This window comes from Cloeon dipterum, chromosome 4, assembly GCF_949628265.1.
Source record: "Cloeon dipterum chromosome 4, ieCloDipt1.1, whole genome shotgun sequence".
NCBI classification, from domain to species: domain Eukaryota; kingdom Metazoa; phylum Arthropoda; class Insecta; order Ephemeroptera; family Baetidae; genus Cloeon; species Cloeon dipterum.
The window spans coordinates 20476891-20504396 of record NC_088789.1 but is presented as its reverse complement, the minus strand read 5'-3'; the positions used below and the strand labels follow the sequence as shown (position 1 = coordinate 20504396).

The 27506-nt window shown below is 36.8% G+C and overlaps 4 protein-coding genes across 4 annotated transcripts in view; 3 read left to right on the top strand and 1 right to left on the bottom strand.

Annotated features, from left to right (window-relative positions):
- The window catches only part of LOC135941772 (uncharacterized), a 73818-nt gene that overhangs the window by 29554 nt on the left and 16758 nt on the right, over nucleotides 1-27506 (bottom strand). The window contains exon 4 of the mRNA XM_065487488.1: nucleotides 11143-11205. Coding sequence (XP_065343560.1) covers nucleotides 11143-11205 — 63 coding nt within the window. The remainder of the gene's footprint in view (nucleotides 1-11142; nucleotides 11206-27506) is intronic.
- LOC135942170 (uncharacterized) lies at nucleotides 476-7570 on the top strand. Its single transcript, XM_065488154.1, has 4 exons — nucleotides 476-592; nucleotides 1312-1741; nucleotides 6478-6665; nucleotides 7150-7570. Exons 1-4 carry the CDS (start codon nucleotides 581-583, stop codon nucleotides 7447-7449), a joined length of 930 nt encoding a protein of 309 aa, XP_065344226.1. The 5' UTR covers nucleotides 476-580; the 3' UTR covers nucleotides 7450-7570.
- Nucleotides 15685-16592, top strand: LOC135943166 (cuticle protein 16.5-like). Its single transcript, XM_065489598.1, has 3 exons — nucleotides 15685-15809; nucleotides 15875-16045; nucleotides 16173-16592. Exons 1-3 carry the CDS (start codon nucleotides 15798-15800, stop codon nucleotides 16434-16436), a joined length of 447 nt encoding a protein of 148 aa, XP_065345670.1. The 5' UTR covers nucleotides 15685-15797; the 3' UTR covers nucleotides 16437-16592.
- Nucleotides 25721-26593, top strand: LOC135943164 (cuticle protein 16.5-like). Its single transcript, XM_065489597.1, has 2 exons — nucleotides 25721-25826; nucleotides 25890-26593. The coding sequence occupies exons 1-2, from the start codon at nucleotides 25815-25817 to the stop codon at nucleotides 26391-26393; spliced, it is 516 nt and encodes a 171-aa protein (XP_065345669.1). The 5' UTR covers nucleotides 25721-25814; the 3' UTR covers nucleotides 26394-26593.

The following is a 27506-nucleotide window of genomic DNA, read 5'->3' as shown; positions in this document are numbered from 1 at the left end:
ATTATATTACTTTATTATTATGAATTATACCATCTTAAACGTATTTATATTATGTGCATCAACAACTGGATCTATATGTGAAGTTAATAACTTCATTAAATGGTCCGAACATTTATGAACATTTACTATAAAACATTGCATCGTCTAAATATTAAATAATATAAAATTCTGACTTATTAAATATTTTCCTAGCAAAATATTAATATTTTAATTAATTTTTATTTGAACTGAGAATTTGTTTTAATCCAAAACAAAATTTCAAAGAGCAGAAATAGACTAAAATTGTTGGCTGCTGTGACACGAGATGAGGAGAGTGCGGTGAGTGCGTGCTGCGCTATGACAATTCCTTTTGCAGCTTTGCAAACGTTCGAGAGGAAGCTCCAGATTGTCGGTAACTGGAGTGTGCGTTTGTGTGTGTAACAAGCAGCCTAGAATACTCAGCATGACGCAAATTTCGGCTAATTGTCTGCTCATTGCTTGGCGGCCTCCCAGAGAAAGGAATGAAGCGGCAGGGTGATATAAAAGGGCACTGCTTCCACCGACAAAGCATCACACCTTCTTCGACTACCCAACGAGCAAGATGAAATCCTTTGTGAGTATTATAATAGAGTTTCTTTGGCAATATGCGGTTTTAATTATCCTTTCCATCGTGATTGGATATCGATTGCTAATGAGGAGGCGTTCAATTTCGAAAGCAATTTATAATCTCTTTCTGTTTGAAATTTCAGCGGTTTTTTGTAGAATCCTGATTCTGAATACGAACTGAAAGCTCTTTTTTGAAACAAGTTATTTCAGCTCAAAATTTTTAATTTGAACCATTTTTTGTACATGACTTTCCAGTTGAATTTGAAAAGTTTGTTTCTATCATTTTCAAGACATTTTAACTTTTCACATTCCTTTAAATTAGTATTTCCTTAAATTTGAGCTTTACAGGCCAAAAATGCACCACTTGCAAATGCCTTTAGTGTACAATGCCACTAATAGATGGCGCCACATTTACTTTCAATTTTTTAAGCATATCCACTGCGATTTCAGACTCAATCCTGTCATTAAAAATGATTTTTTGGTGAGTTTAAACCAAAAATCAGTCCAGCCAATAGAAACGTTAGCATTTGTTTTTTCAAAAAAAAAAAAATAACTATTTCAAGATTTCACAAAAAAAAAACTTTGAGCCGATTTTCTCGCAAATTTAAACGGCATCCTGAGAGAGTTTCAGCCCTTCCCCCATTTAAAGAAAATTAAAAAGGGGGGTTTTCACAATTTTGCTTTTCATCTTTACCATAAAGTTTATGATTTTCTTTTTTCTTTCAGGCCATGATAATGGTTTTGGCCGTGGCCGCAGCCAGCGCAGTTGAGGTCCAGAAAGAAGCCGACGAAAAGACGGTGGAGAAGCGCGGCATCTACGGTGGATATGGCGGAATTGGCGGTATCAGCAGCTACGGTGGCGGCTACGGCGGCGGCTACGGCGGCGGCTATGGTGGCGGCTATGGCGGCGGCTTTGGCGGCGGCTATGGTGGAATCGGAGGAGGCCATCATGGAGGATACGGTGGTCGCTACGGCGGCTACGGACTCAGCAACTACGGCGCTGGATTCGGTGGACACAGGGGAGGATACGGAGGTTACGGCCAGGGAATCGGAGGATACGGCCAGGGATACGGAGGATACGGCCAGGGATACGGAGGATACGGAGGATACAGCCAAGGCTACAACCGATTTAGCAGCGGATTGGGTGGAATCTTAGGCTAGTTTGACATAAAGTCAACGACTGCTCTGTGATAGTACACTGGATGAACAATGAAACTTAATAAATTTTGTAGAAAAGCTTATCCATTTGCGTTTACTTTCCTTCCTTTAGTGTCAAGGATTTAAAAAAAAAATCTCATGAAACTTTATAATTTTATATTTTGAATTTTAAAAAATAATGTATCTTACCTGATAAGTTGGTACCATTGGGCTTGATTTCATAATTAAATCCAATTAAAATTGCATTAACCGTGACAGTTTGAATGAAAGGACAAGTTCATTCAGAAAGGGAGAATGACGCAACCTCTTACACGCAAGTGAAAGAAAAATTGTTCGAAATATAATGCAAAACTCTTGTTGCGCGGCGGGAACTTCCCAGGCGTTGCTGCAGGAGGATTAAACTGATCGCCCTCGACGCGCGTCCTTAATTCACATAATTCGTCTCCGCGTTGTCTTCATAGTAAAAATAACTAGCTGTGCACATGCGAGCGTCGCGTAATTCAATCGCTTTTGTTTGGAAAGTCCCCATTCAGGATTATTTCAATGCAATGAAATGATTTATGCATGAGAATCGAAAAATTATTAAAACATAAGTGCATTGAGGAAGCTCTGTCAATTACGAGGCGAGTTTCACACAGATCTCACCGCAAGTTTCTTACAAAATGCAATGCAAATACAAATATTTTACCTCTTTTTCCTATTTCATCTACTTTAAACCATATCAAGTGCGACTGAATATAGTGCAAAAAAGTTAAGACTGTGAATGTTAGACGGTGTTTAATACGGAAAATAGTTTTTCAGAGCAATTATACGCTATCTGAGTCGATTTGGACGATTTTTTGACATCTTACTAGCCCAATTAACCCGTTGTTGTTGTAAAAAATGATAATTAAATTAGTAACGGAAAATCTTACGCTCCTGTCCAAATTTGATGATATTTTTAAAAGATAAAATAGACTAATATTAAAACAAAAATTCGCATCCAACCAAGAATGTTAAAAAAAAACGCTAAGCGATTTCCTACCTTTTTATAGGGTTTTTTTTATCGTTATCGGCTATTAACAATCGTATTTGAGCAATAATTTTGATTTTTTTTTATTTTCTCGCATGACAAAAACAAAACGAATAAAACATACATTTTTTTTTAAAAAAAATATTCTTTGCCAGAACTTTTACCCTAATGAAAACGAAAACTGTTTTAAATATCCTTGCGAATATAAAATTTTCCTGGATGTTGAAATTTTGTATATGATATATGATTTATTCAGTTTTTAAAAGGAGCTTCAAGCTTAAGTTTAATTGGTTTTAGAGGCAAGTTTTAACTATTTTCGGACGAAAATTGCGCAACTTTCAACAACCAAACGCGAATTTCCTTGTTGCAAGAAAAGGTCAACAATCAATTCGACTATGAAATTTTGGGTGTTTGTTGAACGTTGCGTAATTTTAACGGGACCAGGACGATTTGCACATTAAATTTGTATTACTATATTTTTTCAAGCTCATGACAGGATAAAAAACATTTATTAACAATTTCCACAAATTCATGTTCATTAACCACAAAAATTGTTGGTAAAACTCGGATTTAACCATTTAACTCAATTTTTTAATGCAATAAAAATATCTTTTAAAGATATTTAATTTTTGCAGAGAATTAAATCGACGTGCTAAAGTTAATAAATATATTCCCAGTACCAAAAATTCTGCGGCCTGTGAGTTTGCTCCTGACGGAATTTCAACTTAGCTTGAAGAATTATACGTAATTTGTAGGTGCTTAACTTGCTTTACAGCTGAATACAATTTTTCAATCGATGTACACACGTGTTCGAATTTAAGCGCACAATATTTTTAAGCTCTGAAAAAGCTTGACGTTTGAATAGTGCACTAAATATCGCGCTGAGAAACGTAATTAGCTGGCTGATTTGTGTATTGAAATGTTGAGAGCGAGGTTGACGGCTGAAAGCATTAATTTTATCTCAATTAAAACTCGCATGCGAAGAACTGGTTTCGCAATTTATTGACGAGTCAGCTCGAATAAAATCTTTTCATAAAGTGATTAGCAGTGTATTTTTAATATATAGCTACGGACGCAGCAGCTGGAAAACCACAACCATGAAAATAGGATAAAAGGCTATAATTAAAACGTGATTACAATTTTGCGCAAACTCACTTTGCACCTCCTAAACATCATAATCATCTCCAGAGGTCTGTGTGCTTATTACACTCTGTGTCTCTATAGAGGAAATACTTTACTCTCATTATTTGTGAGAAAATGAAGCACTATGCTCTCTTGTCATTCTGGACCACCGGTTTCATTTTTATTAGCGTCCGTTTTCACGGTCGCGTAGTTTTCTCGGTACTGCCGCTTTCTGCTCGAGCAGGTGCCTTGAAACAAAGAAAATCGAAGAGCAATTCCAGTGTGTGCACATTAAACCGCACACTTTATTGAACGCAAAAATTGACACGGAACGTTTCATCGGCTTTACACAAAGGCTCCAGGCTGGCAAGGCCGAGTTTGATAAATAAATGTGAATAGTTCTGGAGAAATATGATGGTTTTTTTTGAATTTCACTAAATTAAAAATAATGAAGAAATTAATTTGGTGCGAGATAATTAAACTTGCTAATTAGTCTCACTCATTTCCAGTCCTAGAAAACAGCTCTATTGTGAAAATTGAAGCCTATGAGATGAGAGATTTCAAGGGCATAAGTAAAAAAACGATTGAACGTTTCAAGTCATAACAAGAGAAATCATCAAAAAGATCCTGCAGTGATATTTATCAATAAATTTATTGAACATTCAAAATTTTGTAAAAAAAAGTCCGAAAGGGACAAACCAGATTTCTTCAGCAGTAGAATGAATATGGAAGACACGCCAAATTAAAATCATCGCGCTAAAGCAAGCGTGAAAGTGTATGAAGCTTATTATCTACAACAAAAACAAACAAATGTAAGAGAGAGGAAGATAGCAGAGGACAAGTTTAATTACGCGATGTTAAAATAGTTATCAAGATTAAAGTAATATGTGCTTGAAATCTTCAAAATGTAATTTTTATATGTGTGTTCAATCTTCAACTTGAGTTTATATCTGCAAGTGGTGCATGTATTTTCAGATGATAATCATGTTGATTTAAAATTAGTGTATAACATTTAACAGAATTTATTGCAGCTGATGTTCCGTTCTAGCTTCTAGCTCAGGAATCTGTGCAGCAAATATTAGCTGCAATTGCAATTGTAAAATAAAATATTTAAGCAATACTTAAAATCCTCAGCACCATAAAAACCATATTCTGACTCTATTATTCACATCAATTATATACCTTTATTAGCAGTTGCCATTATTTATAAAAAAATTAAGCTATTTGTGTATTAAATAAAACTTTGCATAAAACTTAAAAAAACAGTTAAAATAAGTAAAATTTTAAAGATAAAATTTAAAAAAAAATATTAAAATTAAAGTACAATTATGTGTTGCTTATTAAAAATTTAAAAAGTTATATTATGTTAACCAAGTAACAATTTAACTGTGTATTTTTAATATTTTTTAAATTTGTTTAATTAAAAAATTATATAAAATATTTCCTTTTACTTTGTGCGACACGAAAGAAAACGAAAGACCTTAACTACAATCCATAACGCAGATTCTTTTTAACGTTACGCATTAGCAACGTAACTAAACTTGAAAATTATACAAATTGATTGATTTATTGTATCGTTGTTGAATGCTCATAATGTATAACATAATAAAATCGAAAAATAAACTGTTGAAATCACAAACAAAGGAAAAAATGACAAGCAGAAACTGTATAAAAGTGCGAAACAAAATTTTAAATCAACGTTGTTATGCACTATGAAAAATCTAAAAACTCGGTGAGTCTTTTCCCAATGAAAAAAGGCGGTAAGTTAGTCTGCTCAGAAATTTTTGGAGCTTTTCATATTTTAAAATCATTTTAAGTGATTTAAAGAAGCCATTCCAGATTTTCCCAATAAAATTGAAATTGTTGTGACTCGACCGGAGAGTAAAAATGCATTACACATGAGTCTATACGTATCATAATACATAAATTATGTATAATTGTGATTGAATGAAAACTGGCTTTCAAATTCGTGTTGAAAATATTTTCCTTGGGGGATTTTACTCCTTCAGAAATACACATAATTCACCAAAATAGTTGGATTCGAAATTTTCACCTGGTTATCTTACTAACATTATTGAAAGGTTCATCAGAACGACGTATTCGCCACCAATTTAAACACAAAATTAACATCCTGAGAGATTCCTCTTTGAGCACTTTCTTATTACAAAACAAATTAAAGATTATTTATATTCCATTTCTCAACCATGCTATCTTATATAAAAAATATTTCAAGTATATTTTAATAACACACGAACATAAATTAGTGCAATCAAACGGCTCAGTGCGAATTTTCTGCAAGCAAATGTGTCGCAATTAGACAACCTTGTCGAAATTGAGTGCAAAATTGAGCCTACAGACATTTCGTGCTGTGCTGAAAGACACGAATTTTGCCATACGCACTCTGCGTGCGTTTGACACTGAGCCTCTCGCGAGTGAAGAAAGGTACACGCTATTTTTTATGGTGAGGGTCGCCGTCGCGGCGTAATCGACGGATTTGAGGCAACTCGCCTGCTGCGTTTTATGTAAAACAAAAGGAAACGATCATTTCGGTGCGCTGACACATTTCATGTCGGCATTGCGTCAATGACGAAACCAACTAGGCGAGTGCACGGCACACACACACACCTTCGTTGTCAGAAATGAAGACGCAAACGAAACCACCGCAGCAAGTGAGCACGGGGAGGGGAAAGGGTTGTCCGCCAGCAGTATAAAAGACGAGCCATGCGCCGGTAAAATCACAACTCGTTGCTCATCAGACAACAATCACACCTCAACAATGAAGGCTCAGGTGAGTTCTCTGTGCGCTTTCCCAGCAGCAACAACTCGTGTTTTTCCTTTTCTCTCACTGCTATCAAGTGACTTCCAATCACTCTCTAGCAGACCGTTTTTTCTTTAAAATTATGTGATGATTTTATATTACAGTTATTTTAAATTGTGATAAAATTCTTTCATTTTTTTATTTATGATTAAATTTCAGAATTTAAAGGGCATCCCATGTCATAAAATTTTTTCTAATTTCGATTTTTAATTTTATTTTAAAGTCCGATTTAGCCTGAAAATCTGCACATGCCCTTTATACAAAATCCTGTAAATTCTGTATCACTTCCTGTTTACTTTTTTTAAAAAGATGTGAGCAATTTTTTTCAATTATTTTTGTCTAGAATGCATTTGTACTGTCTATAGTTTATTCTCTATAAAAATGTCATTGCTTTTTTATTTGGAAGCGCTCGATTTCCACCTATTTTTATGCTAATTTAACGTGATTTTTGCAGCTTCTTTTCGTCCTGGCCCTGGCCATCATCGCCACCGTCACCGCGGAGACCTCCGAGGCCTCGTCCGAAGACTCCAAGGTGGTGGAGAAGCGCGGCATCGGCTTCGGTCTGCCCTACGGTGGCGGCTTCTACGGTGGCTATCCCGGATTCTACGGACGTGGCATCTACGGACGCGGCATCTACGGCGGATACGGTGGACTCGGAGGCTACGGCGGATACGGCTACGGCGGACTCGGTGGCTATGGCGGATACGGCTACGGTGGACTCCACCGCGGTTTCGGCTATGGCGGATACTTCTAAGCTGTCACTATCAGCCAAACAAGCCCCAGATGTACATTACAACCCCAGATGAACGATTGTCAGTACCTGCTCAAGAACAATAAAAATTGAACCAAATAACAACTCACTTTTCGAACTAAAATATTTGCATTTTATTTCATGCGTTTGAAATTGTTCTTCTTCTCGTGGTTAGATGAGTAGTTGAAAACGATATTTTTTCTCATCCGGGTTCCAATAACAACGTGCGGATAACGTGGGGCCCAAGTGGCCGCAGAGGAGCTTGGGTCCAACGTGACCAACTTGTCGCCTCCCCTCACTCAGATCTTTTATTGAAACGCGCCAGACAGTTGCTGTCCCTCACCTCATGCCGCTGAAAAGGTGCGAATACCAGCGAGTCGGCGCCGATGCGCCGATACCAGCCCGTTGAGTTATTTGAACACGTTGATTAACCACTTTTTGCCATCTCTGACATACGGAAGCTATAGTATTAGATCCCCAAAATGCTCAAATATCTCAAATTATCTTTAAACTGCATGCACTATGCCTTAACACTGCGAGTCTACGAGAGGATTCGATTAAAAATTTCCTTCTGGTGGCAAGCAGTAAACATTTTTTTCAAAGACTTAAGAGTGAAGACGAGGCAGGAGCCTTCAGACTACTTTGCATGATTGCTTCCTGCTTCAGGACGTATTTCCCAAAGTAGGACAATTAAAATGTCCCATTTAGTAGTAAAACATGCGAGTTAATGGTTAAATTCTCTAGAAAAATATATCAAAATGGAAGAAGTTATTTCAAACATTTTGCAACCTAGGCAGAAATTTTTGGCGATGAAATGAAATTTGAACTCGTCCTCGTAAAATAGTCTCTGTTATTTATATTATTCTTGACTATTTTTCGTCACCCTCGCCATGGTCAACCAAAATTGGAAGGGAGCCCTTTTTAATAACAGACACATTTTCACGAGACACGCTTGTCACGGTTTTCACTGATTTGATTTGTAAAAAATTGACCTATCACTCCTGCGCCAGTGAGGACTGTGAGTGCAAATTCGGTGATAAACCAATCAGTTTCTACCATTTTCTCGAAAAGTGATAACAACACTTTGACACTGTGCCAAGCCGCCAAAACAAAAACTAGCAATGAACCTGTGATTTAATTATTGTATATGTCTGCTGTTGTACACCTGTGGTGTCTAATAAATATTTCATCATCACTATTTTACAATTCCTACTTTATTTCATCGCAGATAAAAAATAATAATATTTGTAGGTAGCAAAAAGAGAGTTAAAAAATTTATTTTCTTGAAAATATGCCTTGCGTCTGTTTTTTTTTTATTTTAATCTATAAATCAATTAGACTTACAATATAATTTTAGAAAAATTTAATAAATTAAGAGTTAATCAGTTTTACAAACATGGCGAAGTAGGCAAAATAATCATAATTTACTGTTTATCTGCACCAGAGAGAACAAGAAAATCGAAGGTGATTCAAGATGCCATTGATTAATCACGCAGACACGCGTATTTGCATTTTAATATGCCGGTGCAATTTTAAATATAGTTAATAATTAGTAGAAAAAAGGTTAAAAATTATTAAGGCTACTATTAAAAATACTCTTAGAAAAAAATAAATTTATTAAAAAAAAGGAAATTATATTATTAAATTTTTTTACATGATAAATTAATAACCTTTTAAAATTTTTCTTTTTGACACGTAAGCAGAAGTGTTAATTAATGTATAAACAATAATTATGTATATATTTAAAATTTTAAGACTATAGTTGCCTCACATTTAGCAACTACCAAAAATCCGTTATTTTGTTTTTTTATTTGCAGTTTGATTATTCATTTTCCAAGATTTCTACATTTTGATTTTTAAAAGTGTCCATCAGTAACTAAATCCAATATAAATAAAAATAATTCCAGTTATATTGAACGATCTCTAAGATGATGTTATCTTCGTGAAATTTTTTCTTTTTCTTTTGAAAAGCTTTCCATGTTAAGCGGACAGTTTTCATAGGGACTGAAATCTTTGATTTACAATGTATTTTATTGTATTTGACTATAGAGAAAGAATAAACAAGAGTAATGACGCATCATTTTGTCACCTGTTCATGAATGACGCAAGGAACGGATTTTAACGTCGCAGATGTTGGCAACTTGAACGACTTGAAAGTTGCGCTGGAAGTATACTTTACAGGCTTCTTTCGGCCCGCATCTCTTTACTTCATGAACCAACACAAGCTTCATTCTACTTGTTAAAAAGAGAACTCAACCTCTTCGGAACGAACTAATTCATTAAATTTCTGTTAACTTAGACGTCTATTTATTTTGTATTATTTGACTGTTTTTAATTTGGCTAATGATAATTTAATTTAATATAAAAGGAATACTGATTGGTAGCACTAAAATTGCATCATTAAAAATTAAGTGTATCAAAAGGGTAAACTTTTATATAGGTGAATGTCCTTCTCTGACTTAATTTCAGCAAGAAAATATTTTGTTCGTGAAATCAATAATAAATTTAGCAGAGAGTTGAAAATAATGAATAACATATATTTAATTTAAAAACTGCCCACTTAAGAATGTTGGAGGTATTTTAAAACACATTCAAGCCATAATAAATATATTTAATTTTGTAGGCAAAAATAGCTAAAACGCTTAGTTTTAAATCATAATTATTGCCTGGATAAAATCGGTTATTTCGAAACAGTCCGGGTATTTTCCTAAGGATGAGTAATAATGAGCACGCAGTTATTAAATTTACGAAACGAGAAAAAATGCTCTTTTCCTATTTTCAACACATCAATAAATATCACAGCAAATTGCACGTCTATGCGCACGAGCTGTCGGCAACACAATAAATAAAATTGCAGAAAAGAGGCGATTTCAAGAGCCAGTCGACTGTGAAACCGCCAGCCCACAAAGTGCATTTTGATTCCGGGAAGAGCATCAACGACATATTTCACCAAACAACAGAGCCTTCATAATTGGATGTAAGAGAAAATGTAATTGTGCTGCACAACCTTAAAAAAAATTTGCATGCATGTGGCAACAATTGCAGCAACCTTCTGCAAGTAGTTCTCGAGGTGTAATTTTAGATTATCTTTTTCAGTGAGTTCAAGGTGTGGCGGATTATTATTTTTGTAAGTTAAGCATAATTTATTCCTCTAGATGGTCCCAAAATTTGAGTTGTTTGTTTTGCTGGCGTCAATTTTGACAGTAGATTAGAGATAAAGAAAAAATAGGAGGACCGTGAGTGATTATATCATAATTTAGGCCGCTCAACACACACTGAAATGCTCCAAACAAACGTGCAATTAGTTAATGAGCTAATACCCACGCAGCTCACACGGTAATTAAATTTTTTTCCGCTTACGAAAGAAGCATTCTCGTTTGTTTACTGAAGGAGTGAGGCGAAAAAGATGTGATTTGTGTGGCACGCGCGCTCGAATTTCAATATTACCTGCGTATTTTTTCCGCGCGGCGCATCGAATGAATTAAGGCGGCCTCTGTTTTGATTGTTACGCACGAGTTTTGTTGCCGGCTCGCTCGAAGGTCTGAGAGTGCGAACGCGCGCGACGTGGGAGAGAAAGAAAGAGCGAAAAAACGCGCGGCGGGCACGACAAATTAATTAATGGACCAGCCCTGACTTGCGGCCACGGACGGATTCATATTCGATCGTTTGCTGGAAAAAAAATTAGAGTCAACTCACCGGCTTTCTTGCCGACGTCTTCGGCGGCTGGGGCCTGGCGGCGGCGGACGCATTATTCTGCACCTGCGACAGAAAAAGCAGAGGAATGCGATATATACAGCGTTTCACGTCAATCCAATATTGCATGCAATTTAATTGTTGCTAATGGAAGGCACGGAGCGATTAAAATTAATTAGAAAGTGCATGCGCTGCAGGTCTCAAGGCACGCCCGCTCGGCCTAAGATCATTTTTGACGGATTTCAGCAAAAATGGAACAATCGGTCGGGTGCGCCATTGAATGGATCGATCGAGCCAACTATAACAAATGCAGTGGGCACTCTGAATAAATTAATTTGCATATAATTAGATTGTAGTACATACGGCGGCTGTATTTGCATTTCAAATATAGGTAATTGGGTTGCCTCAGAGTGAAAAATCGCTTTGTTTATAAATCGTTAAACGCTCTCTTTCTTGAAAAGGAAGCAAATTAACTTGCTTTACGAAATCACAAATAGCAGTGCGCAGCTTGAGAGACAGATATATCACAAAAATTATGGCGAAATCAGACACACGTTTCTTCCATTTGTTCCGAATTAACACGCGTCGACGCAACGCTTAAGCCGATAATGTCTCTTTCCTGCTAATCTTTCATGTCTTCATCTAAGGAGAAGAAAAAAATTATTAGAGAACAACTCAATACAAGACTTTTAAAAGCATTTCCAGATATAGCTAATAATTAGTAGCAATTCCACGAAAAGGTTAGAAAAATATCTAAGTTCTTTCTGTACCATTAACCCTAAAGATTGCTATTTGACAACTTAGAGAAAAGAATACACATTTATTGAACAAATTATTTTATTCATTCATCATCACATGATAAATAACCATTCGGGATTCTTTCGTTTTGACAGCTGGTGACGAGTATTGATTGATCCATGAACATTTTTTATACATAAAAATCCCCGTGTGAAAATTTTGTATTCTACCGCGTCAGTGAGAGTTACGAAAGCTCCAAAGAGTGAAATCTTTATGAGATTTTACATGGGAATTACGTAAAAATTGAATTTGAATCCAGTAACAGATTCATTTAATTTGTAATAGCAAAATTTAATCATTAAATCAATTTTAAAAATTTCCGGAATAATTAAGATATTTGCTACATGTCAAGAATATTTTTCTAAAATCTGACTATAACTGCATGCTTAATTATTACATATATTATATATTTAAATAAATATACTATATATATTTAAATAAATATAATTCCCACATTTTGATAGAGTAATTTGGAAAAATTCACGTCTTTTTCGTTTTGATGGTAATGCAAAAAGTATTTTTTTAAAAAAGCTGTAATGAATTTAAATAATCAATTAAAAAGTTTTAATTTATTTACAGCTAATTTTGTGTGCTATAATTTTTAGTTTAAGACTACAAAACATATTTTTATTTAAAAACCGAGCAATTTTTTAATTGCGTGTCCAATTGGTATACAGTGTGCTCCTTTAAAATAATGAATATCTCTGAATGTAGTCATCATATAATATTTTTCAATAAATATGCCCAATTTTTACAGTTAAAACACATGTTAATAAAGCTATAACGATGTCCCCGGAAAACCGTCTTATTTGCATGGAAAACAGTATACAAATCGGATATTTCCCCAAATCCGTCTAAAATTTCACAGCCATTAATTTATAATAATAGCGCTTTTTACATTTCTCTGCCCTAACGATTTCTTTTATTGCAGTTTGAAAAATTCTCACGCATTCCTTGATTCTCTTGCAAAGGAAACTTGCGATTCTACGTTTGAAACTGTTATATTATTGGCAACAACGTAATAAAATATAAAATGAATGTTCCTGTCGCTATAATGATTGATTATTTTCGCCTTGCATTAATGTCTTTTTATAGAGCTCGTCACATCAAGAGCGGCACATGCAAATAATAAATGCATTGCGATGGCAGCTGAATGTGTAATTGGAGAGCAGCCTTTAGAAAGTCGCACGTGTGACAAGTGCCATCATTCATTGGAATCATTTCAAGTGCGGTTCAATTACAATTTTAACCGGTGCGTGCATGAACGTGTACCTCTACGCAAGAAACGTGATTCCCAAACATCCTGACCGCCTTGTTTTTCGCGGGCCGCGGCGCTCGTAAAAGGGATAAAGCACGACTCGTGCATTAAACGGCGCGTGGTGTGTGTGTATATGTGTGTGATTTTTACATCTGCGGTTGCGTCACTCTCTTATGCTCTCGAAAAACGCAGAAACGATTACTATGCTTCTTTTCGACACAGCATCCATCATGGTTATTAATTGATGACATCCTCGTGTTTCTCAACGGGCCGAAGGATTTGTTTCCGAGCTCTTTATTTTGCAGGATTAAATTTGTGAACTGTATATACGTGCAATGTGCATGGCAGAAACCGCAGGCAAGGTCGAGATTTTGATAATAGTGCAGAAAATCACGACGATTTGCTCGCATTTTCTCGGCGGCGGGAGTGGAAACAATTAATTTTTCGTCACGAGTATCGACATAGCCTTAAACTTTTAATCGCCTTCAATTGTTAAATAACACACAGCTATAATCGTGCGGGGGAAATCTCGTAGAAAAAGTATCAAATGGTCTCTCATCGTGTTGGAGTTGTAGATATTTGCATTTTATCATATTAAAACGAGTGAAATGGTGTGTATGTTTTTGTAATTTACACGTTTGGCAACGAAACGTGCCACTCGAATAAAAAATTCGCAAGTGATAAATCACGCAATGAAGCGAATTCACAGTTTCGAGCTAAAAAACCGAGATGGCTCGGTGTAATGCCCGGCGTGTACTTTCTTTCTCACTCAACGTGGCGTGTGTGTAATTGACTTGTACAATATGTGTGCTGGGAGAACGAAAGAGACAAGAAAATTGAGTCGGTGCAACGCAATATCCCCCTTGATATTCAGTTATTGTTGCATTCCGAAGTTCTAATTGCATTCTCACCGGTTCACATCCTTTATTCTGCAGAACAACGTAACAGCCGCAATTAAACGCGGATTCTAGGATGCAAACCAATTTTGCGTTGAAAAAATAAATAAATAAAACCTCAGGATGTAGAGAAAAGAGCAGAATTTTTGGAAGTAGAGACTATAACAGTCACAAAATTGCAAGGATAATTGATTTTCCCAGAACATTCGTTTTTATTGCATGTCTTTTGGATTTTTATAAATTACTTAATTGCAGTTATGTGCGTCATCTTGATCAATATGTATATTTCAAGCTCTGTAGGTTGAAACTGAAGACAAAGTGTGAGTTATTTTAGTAACTTCTGATTTCAATAATTATTTATTAAAACTGAATCTATCAATGAATTGATAAACACCTAAATGCAGTTGAAAAATATAAATATCATCATAAACTGATATCTAAGAATTTATTTGGATCCAAAATTGACCTTGTTTTCAATGTAAATTTTTCAGAAAAGCGTTTACGCAATTAGCATGATGGTTAGGACTGTCAGCCTACTTCAAATCTTATTTTATTTCACAGCAAAGAGTTTCCCCAAAAATCTTCATAGATGTTGGATAGATCTCAACGATAGGAATGGAAATCAGTCAAGAACACATGGTCTAAAATGCTGTAAATTTGGGAGTAAAGTCATAAAATTTATTTTTTTTTGGCACAATATCAAAAAATTGGTTGAACTATGTAATAGTTTGTCGGCTTCTTATACTAACAAATAATTCTAATGATTTTGAATTGTTCTCTTGTATGAATCCACTTTTTATATATTTTTTTATTTATTCACTACTGACGGGGGCCTTATTAATAATGGAAAAATGAATGGTATATCGTCTATTTTTTTCTTCGTAATTTTAAAATTTTAATACCATAGAGTAGTCTTTATTTCCTATACAGATATAATTAAATTAGAATTCATTACGCCTGGTAACCTCAAATTATTGACAAAGGTTTCTTACAAATTTGTCATCATCATTTATTTATTAAACACTATCATGTGTACAACGAAGTAAATATTACAATTTGTCATTTTATATCCACTAACAAATTTGTTAGTAATTAATTTAGACATTTTGCAATAATGTTAAATTTCTAATTTCAGTCGAAATGATCGTTAGAATAATTTTAAAGTTATGATATTAGGAGAATAAAATTTATAGAGGAAACAATAATTTTTTCCATGACTCTTTCTACAGTCAGTTAATTGAATTTTAATTAAAAAAAATCACTTCTACAATTAATTTAACCTTTTAATAATTACGCTCTGCCTCATTGCATTCGGTTCACATCCTTCACTGTACAAACAACTTAACAGCGGCAATTAAGCGCTGCTTCTAGGATGCGCCAAACCAATTTTGTGTCGAAAAAATAAAGAAACGCGGCTCAGAGGCTGTGGGGAAAAGAGCAGCTTTTTGTCGTGGAGAAAAAAGTAAACAAATCTCGGTTGGCCGCTCTTGAAACAGAAATAAAGACAAAAGGCATGTATGTGCGCGGCAGCGGTGGGAAGGAGCGGCACGCTTTGATCCCCGAAGGTCTGCCGGCTCTCAGGGCGCGCTCACCCTTTCTCCGCGCACCGGCGGAGGGAGGAGGCGCCGCGCTTTAAAAGGCGGCCGAGCCAGGGCCTAAGCATCATTGCTCGCCACACAGCCCAGCAAACAACCCACTCAGCAACCATGAAATTCCTCGTGAGTTTCCATTCACTGCGGTTGCGAATCGTGTGTCCTGACCAAGGGTGCTTTTCTGTTCGCAGGTTGTTCTTGCCGCCGTCTGCGTCGCCGCCCTCGCCGCCGAGGAGCAGGCCAAGGAGAAGCGCGGAGTGGTGGGACTTGGCTACGGCGCCTACCCCTACAGCGCCTACGGTGCCTACGGAGCGTACCCCTACGCCGCCGCCCCCGCCGCCTACGCCGCCCCCATCGCCAAGGTTCGTATTTTCTCTTAGTTATTTTTATTTAATGTTTTTAATTCATCTCACTCAAAAAATGTTCATTTAAAGTCAAGAATACATTAGCCATTTTTAGCTTTCTTTTAAAATTTCTAACAATCCACAGACCGTCTACGGAGGCTACGGCAGCTACGGAGGCTACGCCGCCCCCGCCTACTCTGCCTACGCCGCCCCCGCCATCGCTAAGGTCGGATACACCGGCTACGCCGCCCCCGCTGCCTACGGATACGCCGCTCCCGCCTACGCTGGATACGCTGGCTACGCCGCCCCCGCCTACTCGGCATACGCCGCCCCCGCCATCGCCAAGGTCGGATACACCGGATACGCCGCCGCCCCCCTGGCCGCCGCCTACCACCACGGCCTCTACTAAAGAGCGCCAGCACCGCGCACCGCACCACACCGCCACCATCCCCATCTGCAGAAGCCAAGTGTTGTAAATTAATTTATTAACTTATGATGCTCCTCACTGGTCTGACAACTTTTTGTGAATAAACAACATCTCGCTCATAAACACACTAAACCGAAACTTTTGCTATTTTACTTTCTATACTGATAATTCACCCATATAAAACAAGCAAACAAAAAGCCGGTAATTTGGATCCTGAATGACATAGCGCAGTGGCCGGGCAAATTACACGCTGCTCGCTGCAATTACTCAAAGCAACAATAAAACTCCGCCCTGCTGAATTAACTTTTATGGAGGCTCGCAGGAAACAATGCGCTCTTATGCAGACGGCACGCGCTAGCCATGAGAAAAGTTCGCAGCACTTGAGTAATTCCTGTCCTCGCCGTCATAAGAGGATCACGTTTGCACGAAATTCTAGAAGATTTCATGTGTCTATTGCCAAGCTTGAATAGAACAAACATGTGGGACTATGTCGAAAAATTTACAGGCCTGGGGCGTTCATTTACTTTGTGCGTGTGAAAGAGCAGGCCTTTGTAATAATTTGGAAGATAAAAAAACACCCAGAAAAGAAAAGCATATAACACTTTTTGTAATTACCCAATATTTTTAATATGTGTAGCAATAGTTATAACTAGTAAAGTAACGTTATTTATTAATTTGTCTTTTTATTTATAATTTATTTACTTTTTTTAGTTTGTAAAGTAAAATAAAATGGTAATAAAATGCCAATTATATTTTATCAAATATGCACATTTGCAGCTAAATAAGTTTATTAAAAAATAAAGCGTTACAACTAAAAAAGAGGAGAAATAAAATATCCAATGCAAGGCTTTTTCGTTTGTAAAGCAGTTCAACAAAAATTTAATGCTGCGTATCAGGGAGAATTTACAATTATTACATTTACACCTTAGTAGACCATTAGAATAATATTAAATAAAATAAGGACTTAAATTTTGGAATTCTAAAATTTCGCAAGGAGAGCTTTGTTTAGTTTTTGCTGGGAGGGCGATAGGATTGATTATTACGGGGTTTAGTGATTTAGTCCCTTTTTAATCGATATCTTAGTCCACGAAACGAGCAGAGCAGAGGCTCAATAAGCATTCAATTTTCTTTTAAGTGTTTTAAGCATATACTGCTAATGATCAGGCCAAACAGCTATGCTGCCTCCTTCATAATTCCATTTTTATCAGTTCATGTCTTCACATTAGTCCCTCAGAGACTTCGCACTTTTTAAATCTTAAATATTGATTCTATTAGAAAAAAATCAACCTATTAACTATGAATAAGTTCATTTGAAATTCGAATAACACAAGAAGGCTGCATTAATTTCAAATAGATCGTAAAATTTTCATTGCTGATCAAACGATCTTGTAAGACAAATTAACGGCTAACTTTGAGATAAAATGTCAGCAATAAAATCAATCTCAGTTTCATCAGAAACCTGATACTTTAAGGCTGCGGGCCACTTACTTGTAACACGTGGCTCGCTGAATAATTCAAATAAAACGTAACTGCGGAGAGATAGTGTCGAAACAGATTGATGGTCGGCGATCAATGAAGAAGAGGAGACCATCCGCGTTAGAGAAAGATTTTTTACGACTTTTTGCACGCATGCATGGGATTGATTCACTCCTCAAACAAGCGAATCACGCCAAGATTTTATTAACAAGCGCGTGCGATGAAACACACAAAATTTATTTTATATCTAATTACCAATTTAAATTAGCTCCTTGAGCAACCGCAAAGATGGATAGCAGCAACTTTTGTTGAGACTTGTAGGAAGCATTTCGCAATTGAAAAATCGATTTTTCGCTCGACTGCTTTCGTGCATTGAGAAACATAGAGATGCACTTCTTCTCGTCTCAGTTTGAAACAACTCTGTCTAGGGCGTCGACACTTTAATAGCCCGATATATAAAGCGATTTCACCATTTAGATCAGATTTATCGCATCGACGCAACCAGCTTTTGTCCAGAAAAATTCGAACAAGTCATAATTTTCACGCAATCGAAAAATATGGAACAAGAGTAAATTTATTTACGACAAACATTGTTTTAATCTAAAATTATCATCTAAGTTATGGATTTACCAAACCAGATGGAAGGGTTTGGGATTTTAATTTCAACTATTTACCAACATTTTCTGACATAAATTTAACAAAAGACAGATCTCAACAGCAGTACTTTATCTAACAAAATCAATACTGCAGCAGAGTTTTGCCTCAACGGCCGTGGAAAACGGTTGGTTGCACTCATAGAAGTAATAAAAAAAGAATCGAGTGACGAATTAATGTCCACTTTACAACCTTCACTGCCATGCAACCCTCTCTTGAAAAAATACCGAAACCAAAAATATTACTTAATACAATATTTTTTAACATAAAATGAAACTGAACTGTGTTCATTGAACAACATTGTAAAAATTAAAAAACAAAACAAATTAATATCTATGAAAATTAATTAATTTAAAAGCAAGTAACCGCGATCGATGTCACATTACATGACGCTTAAAATAAGTCCATGGTCGCCGTTATAGTTGATAATATTTCATTGGCTTAAAGCTATATTGTAAGAATATTTCAAAAATTATTCCTCAAAATACGAGTTCGTTGAGTTAAAATATATTTTGTCACAACTCTCTCTCTCTCTACGCAAAATGTTTTCTTCTAGCCAAAACTAGGGCTTTGAATTTTTGCCGTTTTTTTTCGGAAAATAATCTAATATTTTAAGGCTGTTTTCCGTGCAAATTAGATGGTTTTTGAGACATCATTTTATTTTATTTAACAAGATATATTCACTGTTGAAATTAGCAAAAAAAATAAAAGACTACTTTTTGAGGCGAAAAATAAAAATTTTCAAGTTTATTTGAACTGAATAACTGTATGAGAAAAAACTTAGTACGATTTTCTTCTCTTTTGAGTTTGAATTGAACGCGTTTTCAATTGAAAGAAGTTTTTTAATAATTCTTGTATTATCTCCTTAACAAAAATGCGTTTTCAATAGGTTAAAAAATAGCAAGAGAGGACCTTCTTAAATTTCGCACGCAAGAAACAATTTTGGCAAGAAAACTATTAAAAAATATTGTACATATAGGCCAAATAATTCCAACAAAACTGGAAGCTGTGAGAAAAATTTTTCAATACGAAGAAACATTTGCACTAATCGAAAGATTTTTAGCGAATTTAGATGGTGTTGGCAGTTTAAGACGTTCGTATAGTCGAAATTAATTAAATATGCACGATTCCTGCTCATTTGATGTTCCAATATTCCTGATTGGATGCTCAGAAGGAAATAATTAATCCAAAAGAAATTGGATTAAAAGAATAAAAGTAAGAAAGGGAATTAAATCAAATAATAATACCCTCTCGCATTCGCACAAAATCAAACTTTTTCAAATAAAATCTTTAGAGTGCGGCGTTACGCTTGTCCTCTCATTCCTGACATAAATTATTCTAATATCCACAACCCCGGCGGTGATTTTTCGATGTCAGCAACAGGTTTGAGCGAGCAAAAAGTTCGGTTGCGTATATGTAAGCGAGCAGTGTTTGAAATGGCAAGTCATAAATAAATAAACGTCAGGCCGCACGGGAACAATGGGAGTGTGTGCAGCGCAGCTAGGTCTCGTGCGCGATCGCGTTTTTCGATCAGGCGCAGCAGGCGAGTGCACTTGGCGGCCGACAAGGAGCGCAAGTGCACCGGCTTTTGTTCTCGCAGCTGCATTTTCAGTCCAATTAAGCTGCCAGTGAAAGTGATTGTGTGTCCGAGAGCCAACGCGAAGAGCTGTTTTAATTAATGGTCACTATTATAGCTTCATTACATAAACATTAAATTCATGCAGACGTAAATAAAAATCTAGCGTACAAAGTGTGGGAAAGCGAGTGGAATTTTGTGTGTCTAGAGAGTAAAGTAAAAAAAAATAAAATAAGAGGCAGATCAAAAGGCGCTCTTGGCCTTCAGACTCGAGCGAATTCACGCGGCTCTTCACGCCACAGTAAATGGCAAAATTAATCTGTGTAAGACATAAATCCGGCCGAGCGTTAACTATAATACTAGACTCTTGCATTTCAAAAGGCACAGAGAGCGGTCTGTTGTGATTTGCGAGAGACGTTCCTCTCCACTTGACGCATTATACTCATTCGCAGGAAGCGACAAAAAGGAGAAGGATGCGACAATTAAAATTTAATTAACGACAAGAGAAGGAAGTAAAAAACAAAAAGTTGCACTGCTTTTCGCATGCACTTTCGCCCTCGTGCTGAGTTTAATTAGTGGCGAAATTTTCGGTCCTTGTTGTAATGACTAGGATTTATGAGTGCGCGGCCTTCCTCAAATAAACGCGAGGCCGATGCTGCCTCTACGCTCATTATCACTCACACACGTTGCTGTTATCATCGCGTGATTCCACTTGCACACACTTTTAATATTTTTTTTTCATGCCGCGCGACTCTGGTGCGAAAGAAGCACGACGACTGGTTATGCAAATTTACGGTTCTTTTGGCACGTCGTTAATTTTAAACGCAGTTTTATTTATAAAATTATGCGTTCGCGGAATCCGTGATTATCCAAAACATCGGAAGATTTATAGAATCTCGTAAATCACGAATTTCGAATACGCGCATGCGGGTGCTAATGGCACTTTATTATGTGTTTTATTGTTTGCTGTTTAAATTTTCTTGAGTTTTACTGAGAACGTTTTTAAGGAAAAATTGTCACTAAATTGCACGGATAATGTTTTTCCCAGAAAAATGCCCTGTGTTTTTTTTGTCTTACTTTACTACCTTTACTATTAGGATTTTAATTTGTTTATTGTATTAACCATGAACTGCAGTTACACACGTGTCAAAATGTCAATGGACTTTGGTATTTTTTGTAGATAAATCTTAATCAATGCAATAAAAAATAATGATTTTAATTGAAATAACCACCTAAATATCAGATTTCTCGTCCTTAACATATAAGCAGATGGGAAATTTCCACTTCCATCTTGAGATTTTTTCCTATTTTAAAATCATTTTGATAAACGTTGTGACACGGTTCGCTGCAACGTATTATGCTTTAATTTGATTTATAATCATTTATGGTTTTAGCTTTATCATATTTGTAAAAAAAACTAACTGTTTTACAGAGAATTTTTGCAATTTTAACTCTAGTTAATTGAATTATAAATACCTAACTTTATTTTGTTTTTAAAATAAGCACACTTAAATGCGGCTATTATTTTTTTTTAATTAAATTACAATTTTTTACTTAGAATTGCAGGCAGTTTTTTAAAATATATTATTTCGCTTCTTCAACGTACAGAGACGAAATATTTTCTTAAATAAATAATGTTACATGGACATTCTAGTTGATCTGATTCTTGGCTGAATTTTTACAGATTTTACGTCAGTTAAATTAATTTAAAATGGTTAATGAACATTTCTATTATTCTTTTAACATGCTTCGTTAAATTCTCTGTTACTGATATAATTTGCACTTAAATGCCTTGTGCAACTAAACAGGCACCAGCTGATAATTATCCGGATATAGCTTGACTTTTGTGATTAAAAAAGAAAAATTAGCTACATTAAATACATATATCTAAATAAATTCACTTCATTTAGCCTTAAAATAAGATAATGATAATTTTTATCAAACAAAAAGACAACAATTATTGAAATTAATTAGAATTGTTGACTAAAATTAGAAGTTGATCTAATTTTTATCTTCAAAAATTAACTCTACAATGTGATGTATTCAAATCAAGATGGAGTGTACCTATTTAATTTCAGCTTCTGCCAAATTTCTGAAATAATTAAATAGTTTCCCAACGACTTTTTTCGCTACTCTAGAAGTATCAATATGAGTGGCTTCTGAAGAAAAAAAAATCTCCCGTTTTATGCAAAATCGTTAATTTATCACTCATAAAACAGTCAGGATTCCGTTGTAAATAAAGTTCTCAGAGTGTGCCAATGGAATGCTAATGTGCCGCAACAGAGAAAGAGCTTCGGCGAACAAGGTGAACAGAGTGAAAGAAATTAGCTTTCTTTGTCCTGCAAAATCAATTAGCTTGCTTGCTCTCCATCCACTTTTCCTCGCGATCATGATTTTGGCAGGCGACGACCGGCATTTCTCTCACTCGATCGAATAGAAATTGATCCATCACGATTCGGCACTTAATTCGCGCACACACACACACACACCGGGCTGGCGACAATGGAAGAATCTCCGCGCACCAGTGGTTGGATGCCGGCCAAGCTCTTTTATCTCTTATTTAAAGCTGTCACCAAATAATCAAGACCGAGTCAAATTGTAGCAACAATAAGAAAGCTTGACACCCAAATTATCCGAATCTCAAGGCTGCTCAAGAAGCTGCTGAGAATTATTAGCAACAAAAGATCAAGGCTGTTGCAAACCCGAGACGCCCAGAAATTTATATTCATGCCATCTGGGCAAAACGGCTGTAATCCGAGAAATAATTTGCGAGCGAACGCATAAATTCCTGACAAAATTTGTCTCGATTAAAAGTACTGCAAAAGTTACACGGAACAGTAACTAAGATAAATTTTACTGCCAAGCGACTCAAGGCCCGACTCACCCGGATTGTGTGTCTTGTACAATTATTTTTTTCCTACCTCTTCTCAGAAAATTTTCCAGCATTCCTTGAGATACAATCTAGTAACATTTACAAGTTCAATTTATTGAAGCAAAAATGACACAATATTAAATCTAGATTTCTGCAAAGCCTTGCGCGAGAAGATAGACAGCGAAATGACAGTCGCAATTAGCTCTTTGTGACAAATCAATAAAAGCGCGGCCACAAACAGGTTGCACAAGAGTAATTAGATGAATCCAGTGCGTCGCGTCATAAACGTAATTAATGACGAGTTGACTGCTCGCGGCGGAGAAATAAATAAACGCGATATCGCCTTTCTTTTACCCTACAATCGAACTGCTCGAGATTATTCGCTCATGAATTTATCTGTTTGGGAATTGCGAAACTTTTCGAGGCAGAAACTTGGCCGACGGGAATAAAAGGGAATTCGTGCCCGCCTCGTGCTGATGATAAATAATATCAAACCTGCATCTCTCGTTGACTTCTTGTGCAGATCCTGATCCATTTGAGATGATTATTTACAGCCACGTCGAACTGCTTGCTTCTCGCGCGCAGATTAGATTATATTTGGGCTCGCCGGATATACACGCCTTTAAACGAGTTTGGCGAATGTGTTACAAATTTAATGATGTTCATAACTAGTTTCGTTCAGCTAGAACGATGACTTGATCTGCCAATGAGATGAAATTTTGAGCTTGATCGAAACAACAAAAGCCAACCTTAAGCTCAAGTCTATTAGTTTTATATATTTATGAAGAAAATTTAAAATGTTTTTATTAAATTAACTTCAACTTAAAACACAATTTGTAGACTTTATTTTGTGTTCAAAACACGGCACAATATATAAATTGGTAACTGGTATTCATAAATAAAATGTTAATTTAATCGATTTTGGGCTTAAGGGGTTAGAACATGGAGTACAACGTAATGAAATTTTGTAAAAGTAACACCACAAGCTCATTAGGATATATTAATTAATCTTTTTTTAAAAATGAATAACGTGAGTGATGCAAGATTAATTTATAAATAATTAAACTGTCATATTACATCATGAAACTAAACTAATTAAAACAGTTTATAAAATAAATTAAAAATTATTTAAAAACTTTAAAATTAAACAGTGTTAAAACCAAATGTATCATCTAATTTATTATTTGCCATTTTTTTAGATTAAATGTAAAAATTTAAATAATTTTTATGGCACTTTTTCAAGACTTAAAGTTTAATAGCTCATGTTGTTTACTTTTTTAGTATCTGACTTAAGTACTCGTCACGATTAATCTCTTTTATTGGCTTTATTATTATCAATAATCAGGGTTTTAAGGAAAAACTGTCCTTTAAAATGTTAATTAACTGTCTTAAATTCCAGTGCGGCTTGAAACGTTTTAAAACTTAAAAGCTGATTCTTCCGAAAATTCTTATATAACAAATTTGAAAAAATTCCTCATTTTTAGACACTGCTATATTTGCATCAAAAATTAAATTCATAAATAAAAACCAATAAATTTCACACAACAAACATCGATATTTCCATTTTTTCCTCAATAAATTCTGAGTTAAACCGACAAGAATTTTTATTGACGTGCGCAGCAGTGACATTAACACATTCGAACAAAAAGCAATAACCTCTGGAAGCAAAAAGCCGTCGATTTAATTGTTTTATTCGCCCTGAACATGTGCAACAATGCATCTCGCGCGCCGTGTGGTTGTACAGGCCATAAAAAGTTGAGCCTGCACACGCACTCTGCGGAGGGCCAGCGGCTTAAATGATTTATGAAGGCGCGAGACGTCAAATAAAATAAAGCATGCCGTAATCCAGTTTGCGTACGATTCGCTCGCAGCTGCGGAAAGAGAAACTCCCAGCATCTCGTCCGTCGTGGCGTTGGCGACGACAATGCGTGTGTTTATCAAATATGAAAGCTTCACCAGTGTCCACAATAACTGGAGAGCACTCATCGCGCGATTGCGATCTGATTTTTGGCAGGATCGATAAATCATGCGCTAGGTTGACGGAGAAATTGTTTGGAAAATGAGGCTTCACGATGGGCTCTCTCGGAATCCGATTGCAAAAATCAAGAGTCACGATTAGGGTTTATGCAAAATCGATTGTTCGAGCGTGTTCGTTTTGAAACATAAAAAAGAGAGTTTGCAATAAAATTGTAACAAACTGCATTTAAATTAAAAGATTTTAAATTGCGCAAAGGTCGGCGCCGAATTTCTCCGGGCAACTATAAAAAATCTGAATTTGTTCCACCTGTCGAAATTAAGAGCGAGATTTTTCACGATTTCTGCACGAACCTCCTCGAGGCTTGATGCTATAATGTTTCAAATGACCGAATGACACATGCACTTTAACGCCCATTTGAGAATAATCCCGCACTAAAATTGCGTCAGGCCGTGTAAAAAGTATCAAATGAGCCATTCGCGGCGGCAAACAAGGCTGATTAACATGTGTACCCAATAAATGCAGTTTGGACTTGCACTTTCTCGAGAAAGATCCAATTACTCTCCGCAGCCAGCTGGGCATTATCTAAGCAGCAAAAACGGCACAAATCGTCATCGCAATAAAAGTAAAATCTGCTTTTAGTGCGCGGCCAGGGTGGGGTGGGAGTGGCAGGCACCTTCCTGCTGGGAGGAGGCCGCTCAGGGCCGCCCTGCGGTGGGGTGGCTCGCTCGGTATAAAAGCTCGCCGGCCGGCTGGAAGGAGCACAGCTGAACCCACAGCCGCAAATACAACAACACACCAAGCATCATGAAATTCCAGGTACGCCACCTGAGCATTTCTCAGTTCACCTGAATTCACCTCCACTCTTTCTCTTTTTCGCAGGTTTGCATCGTTCTGGCTCTGGCCGCCTTCGCCTTCGCTGAAGACAAGACCGAGACCGAGACCAAGGAAAAGCGTGGCGTGGTCGCCCCCGCTTACGGCTACGGCGCCCCCGCCTACGCCAGCTACGCCGCCCCGGCATACACCAGCTACGCCGCCCCTGCCTACACTAGCTACGCCGCCCCCGCCTACGCTGGATACGCCGGCTACGCCGCCCCCGCTTACACCAGCTACGCCGCTCCCGCCGTCGCCAAGGTGGCCGCTCCCGTCGCTGCCTACGCCTCGCCCGCCTACACCAGCTACGCCGCCCCCGCCTACGCTGGATACGCCGGCTACGCCGCCCCCGCTTACACCAGCTACGCCGCTCCCGCCGTCGCTAAGGTGGCCGCTCCCGTCGCCTATGCCGCCCCCGCCTACGCCGGCTATGCCGCTCCCGCATACTCCTCCTATGCCGCTCCCGCCTACTCTTCCTACGCCTCCCCCCTTGGCTACGGACGCGTGTACTAAGTGAGATGCCTCCAGACTGATTCACCCCCTCTCATCCCCTCGTTGAACAACACACACCAACCATCTCCATATCGTTGCGATCTTTATAATGAATAACAACGAGCGCCTCTGCCAATGTTTTCAACATCACTGTTTCAATCTGCGCAGAGCGATGTATCAAAACCAACTGCTGGAATAAAATGACAACAAGTTCCAAAGAACCTTGCATGTTTAATTCTCGATTTTCCAAACAAATTCAGCACTTTCACTGTATTACAAGTTCTTACATAATCTTAAAAGTTCAAAGCCATTTCCTGGATTCAGCAAAGTAGCAATGCTGCTCGGTGGCCCACTTCCTTAACTCTCATCACTTTTGGTCTCTTAATAGTTGTGCTAATTGGTCTCGCGTGGCAGATTCACGCACATTCATTTAACTCTAGAAAGGCCCCGAATGCGTTAGAAATAGCGAATAGCTCTTTTGTTTTGCAAGCTAAGTCGCATTTTGTCAAGGCTCATGTGATGAGTGTTTAATTTTGAAACCAGAACTAAGTTCTTGAGATATAATTATTTCTAGTAGCTTAAGAAGAATTATTGACACATATATAGTTAAATTTGTTTTCCATGACTCGGCAGCATTTCCATGACAAGTCTATAGTAATAGATTTTGAGTTCAAAATATGTTTGAATTGCATTCGATTTAATTAAAATATATGAGGTGTACAGGAGATGAATATTCCTTCTAGAATTTTTAAATTTCAATCTCTAAAATCACCTTCACACGGAATTTTGGGCTTGCAATGCTGACGTGAAAATTTAAGTGCGAGGTTCCGCAAGATTTTGCCTAATTTCCTTTCTCTTTTTGGTGTGTACTTAAAATAAAAACTGCCGATATTTTTCTAGAACCATCTGTAGTAAATCCTGTGCAAGCAATAAATTTACTCGTGGTCTGAGAAGCCGAAACAGTTGCTGTCTAGTACGAGAACCTGATAGAAAAATGTTAACCCTTATTCTGTTCACTCTTTCGCCCATAGAAAATTTAAAACTTATTTCGAGTTAATTTTAACTTTAAATTGAAGTTAATACTCCAATTTTAACCGTTCGTGAGGGAATTTTTGGAATGATTCCTGGAAATAA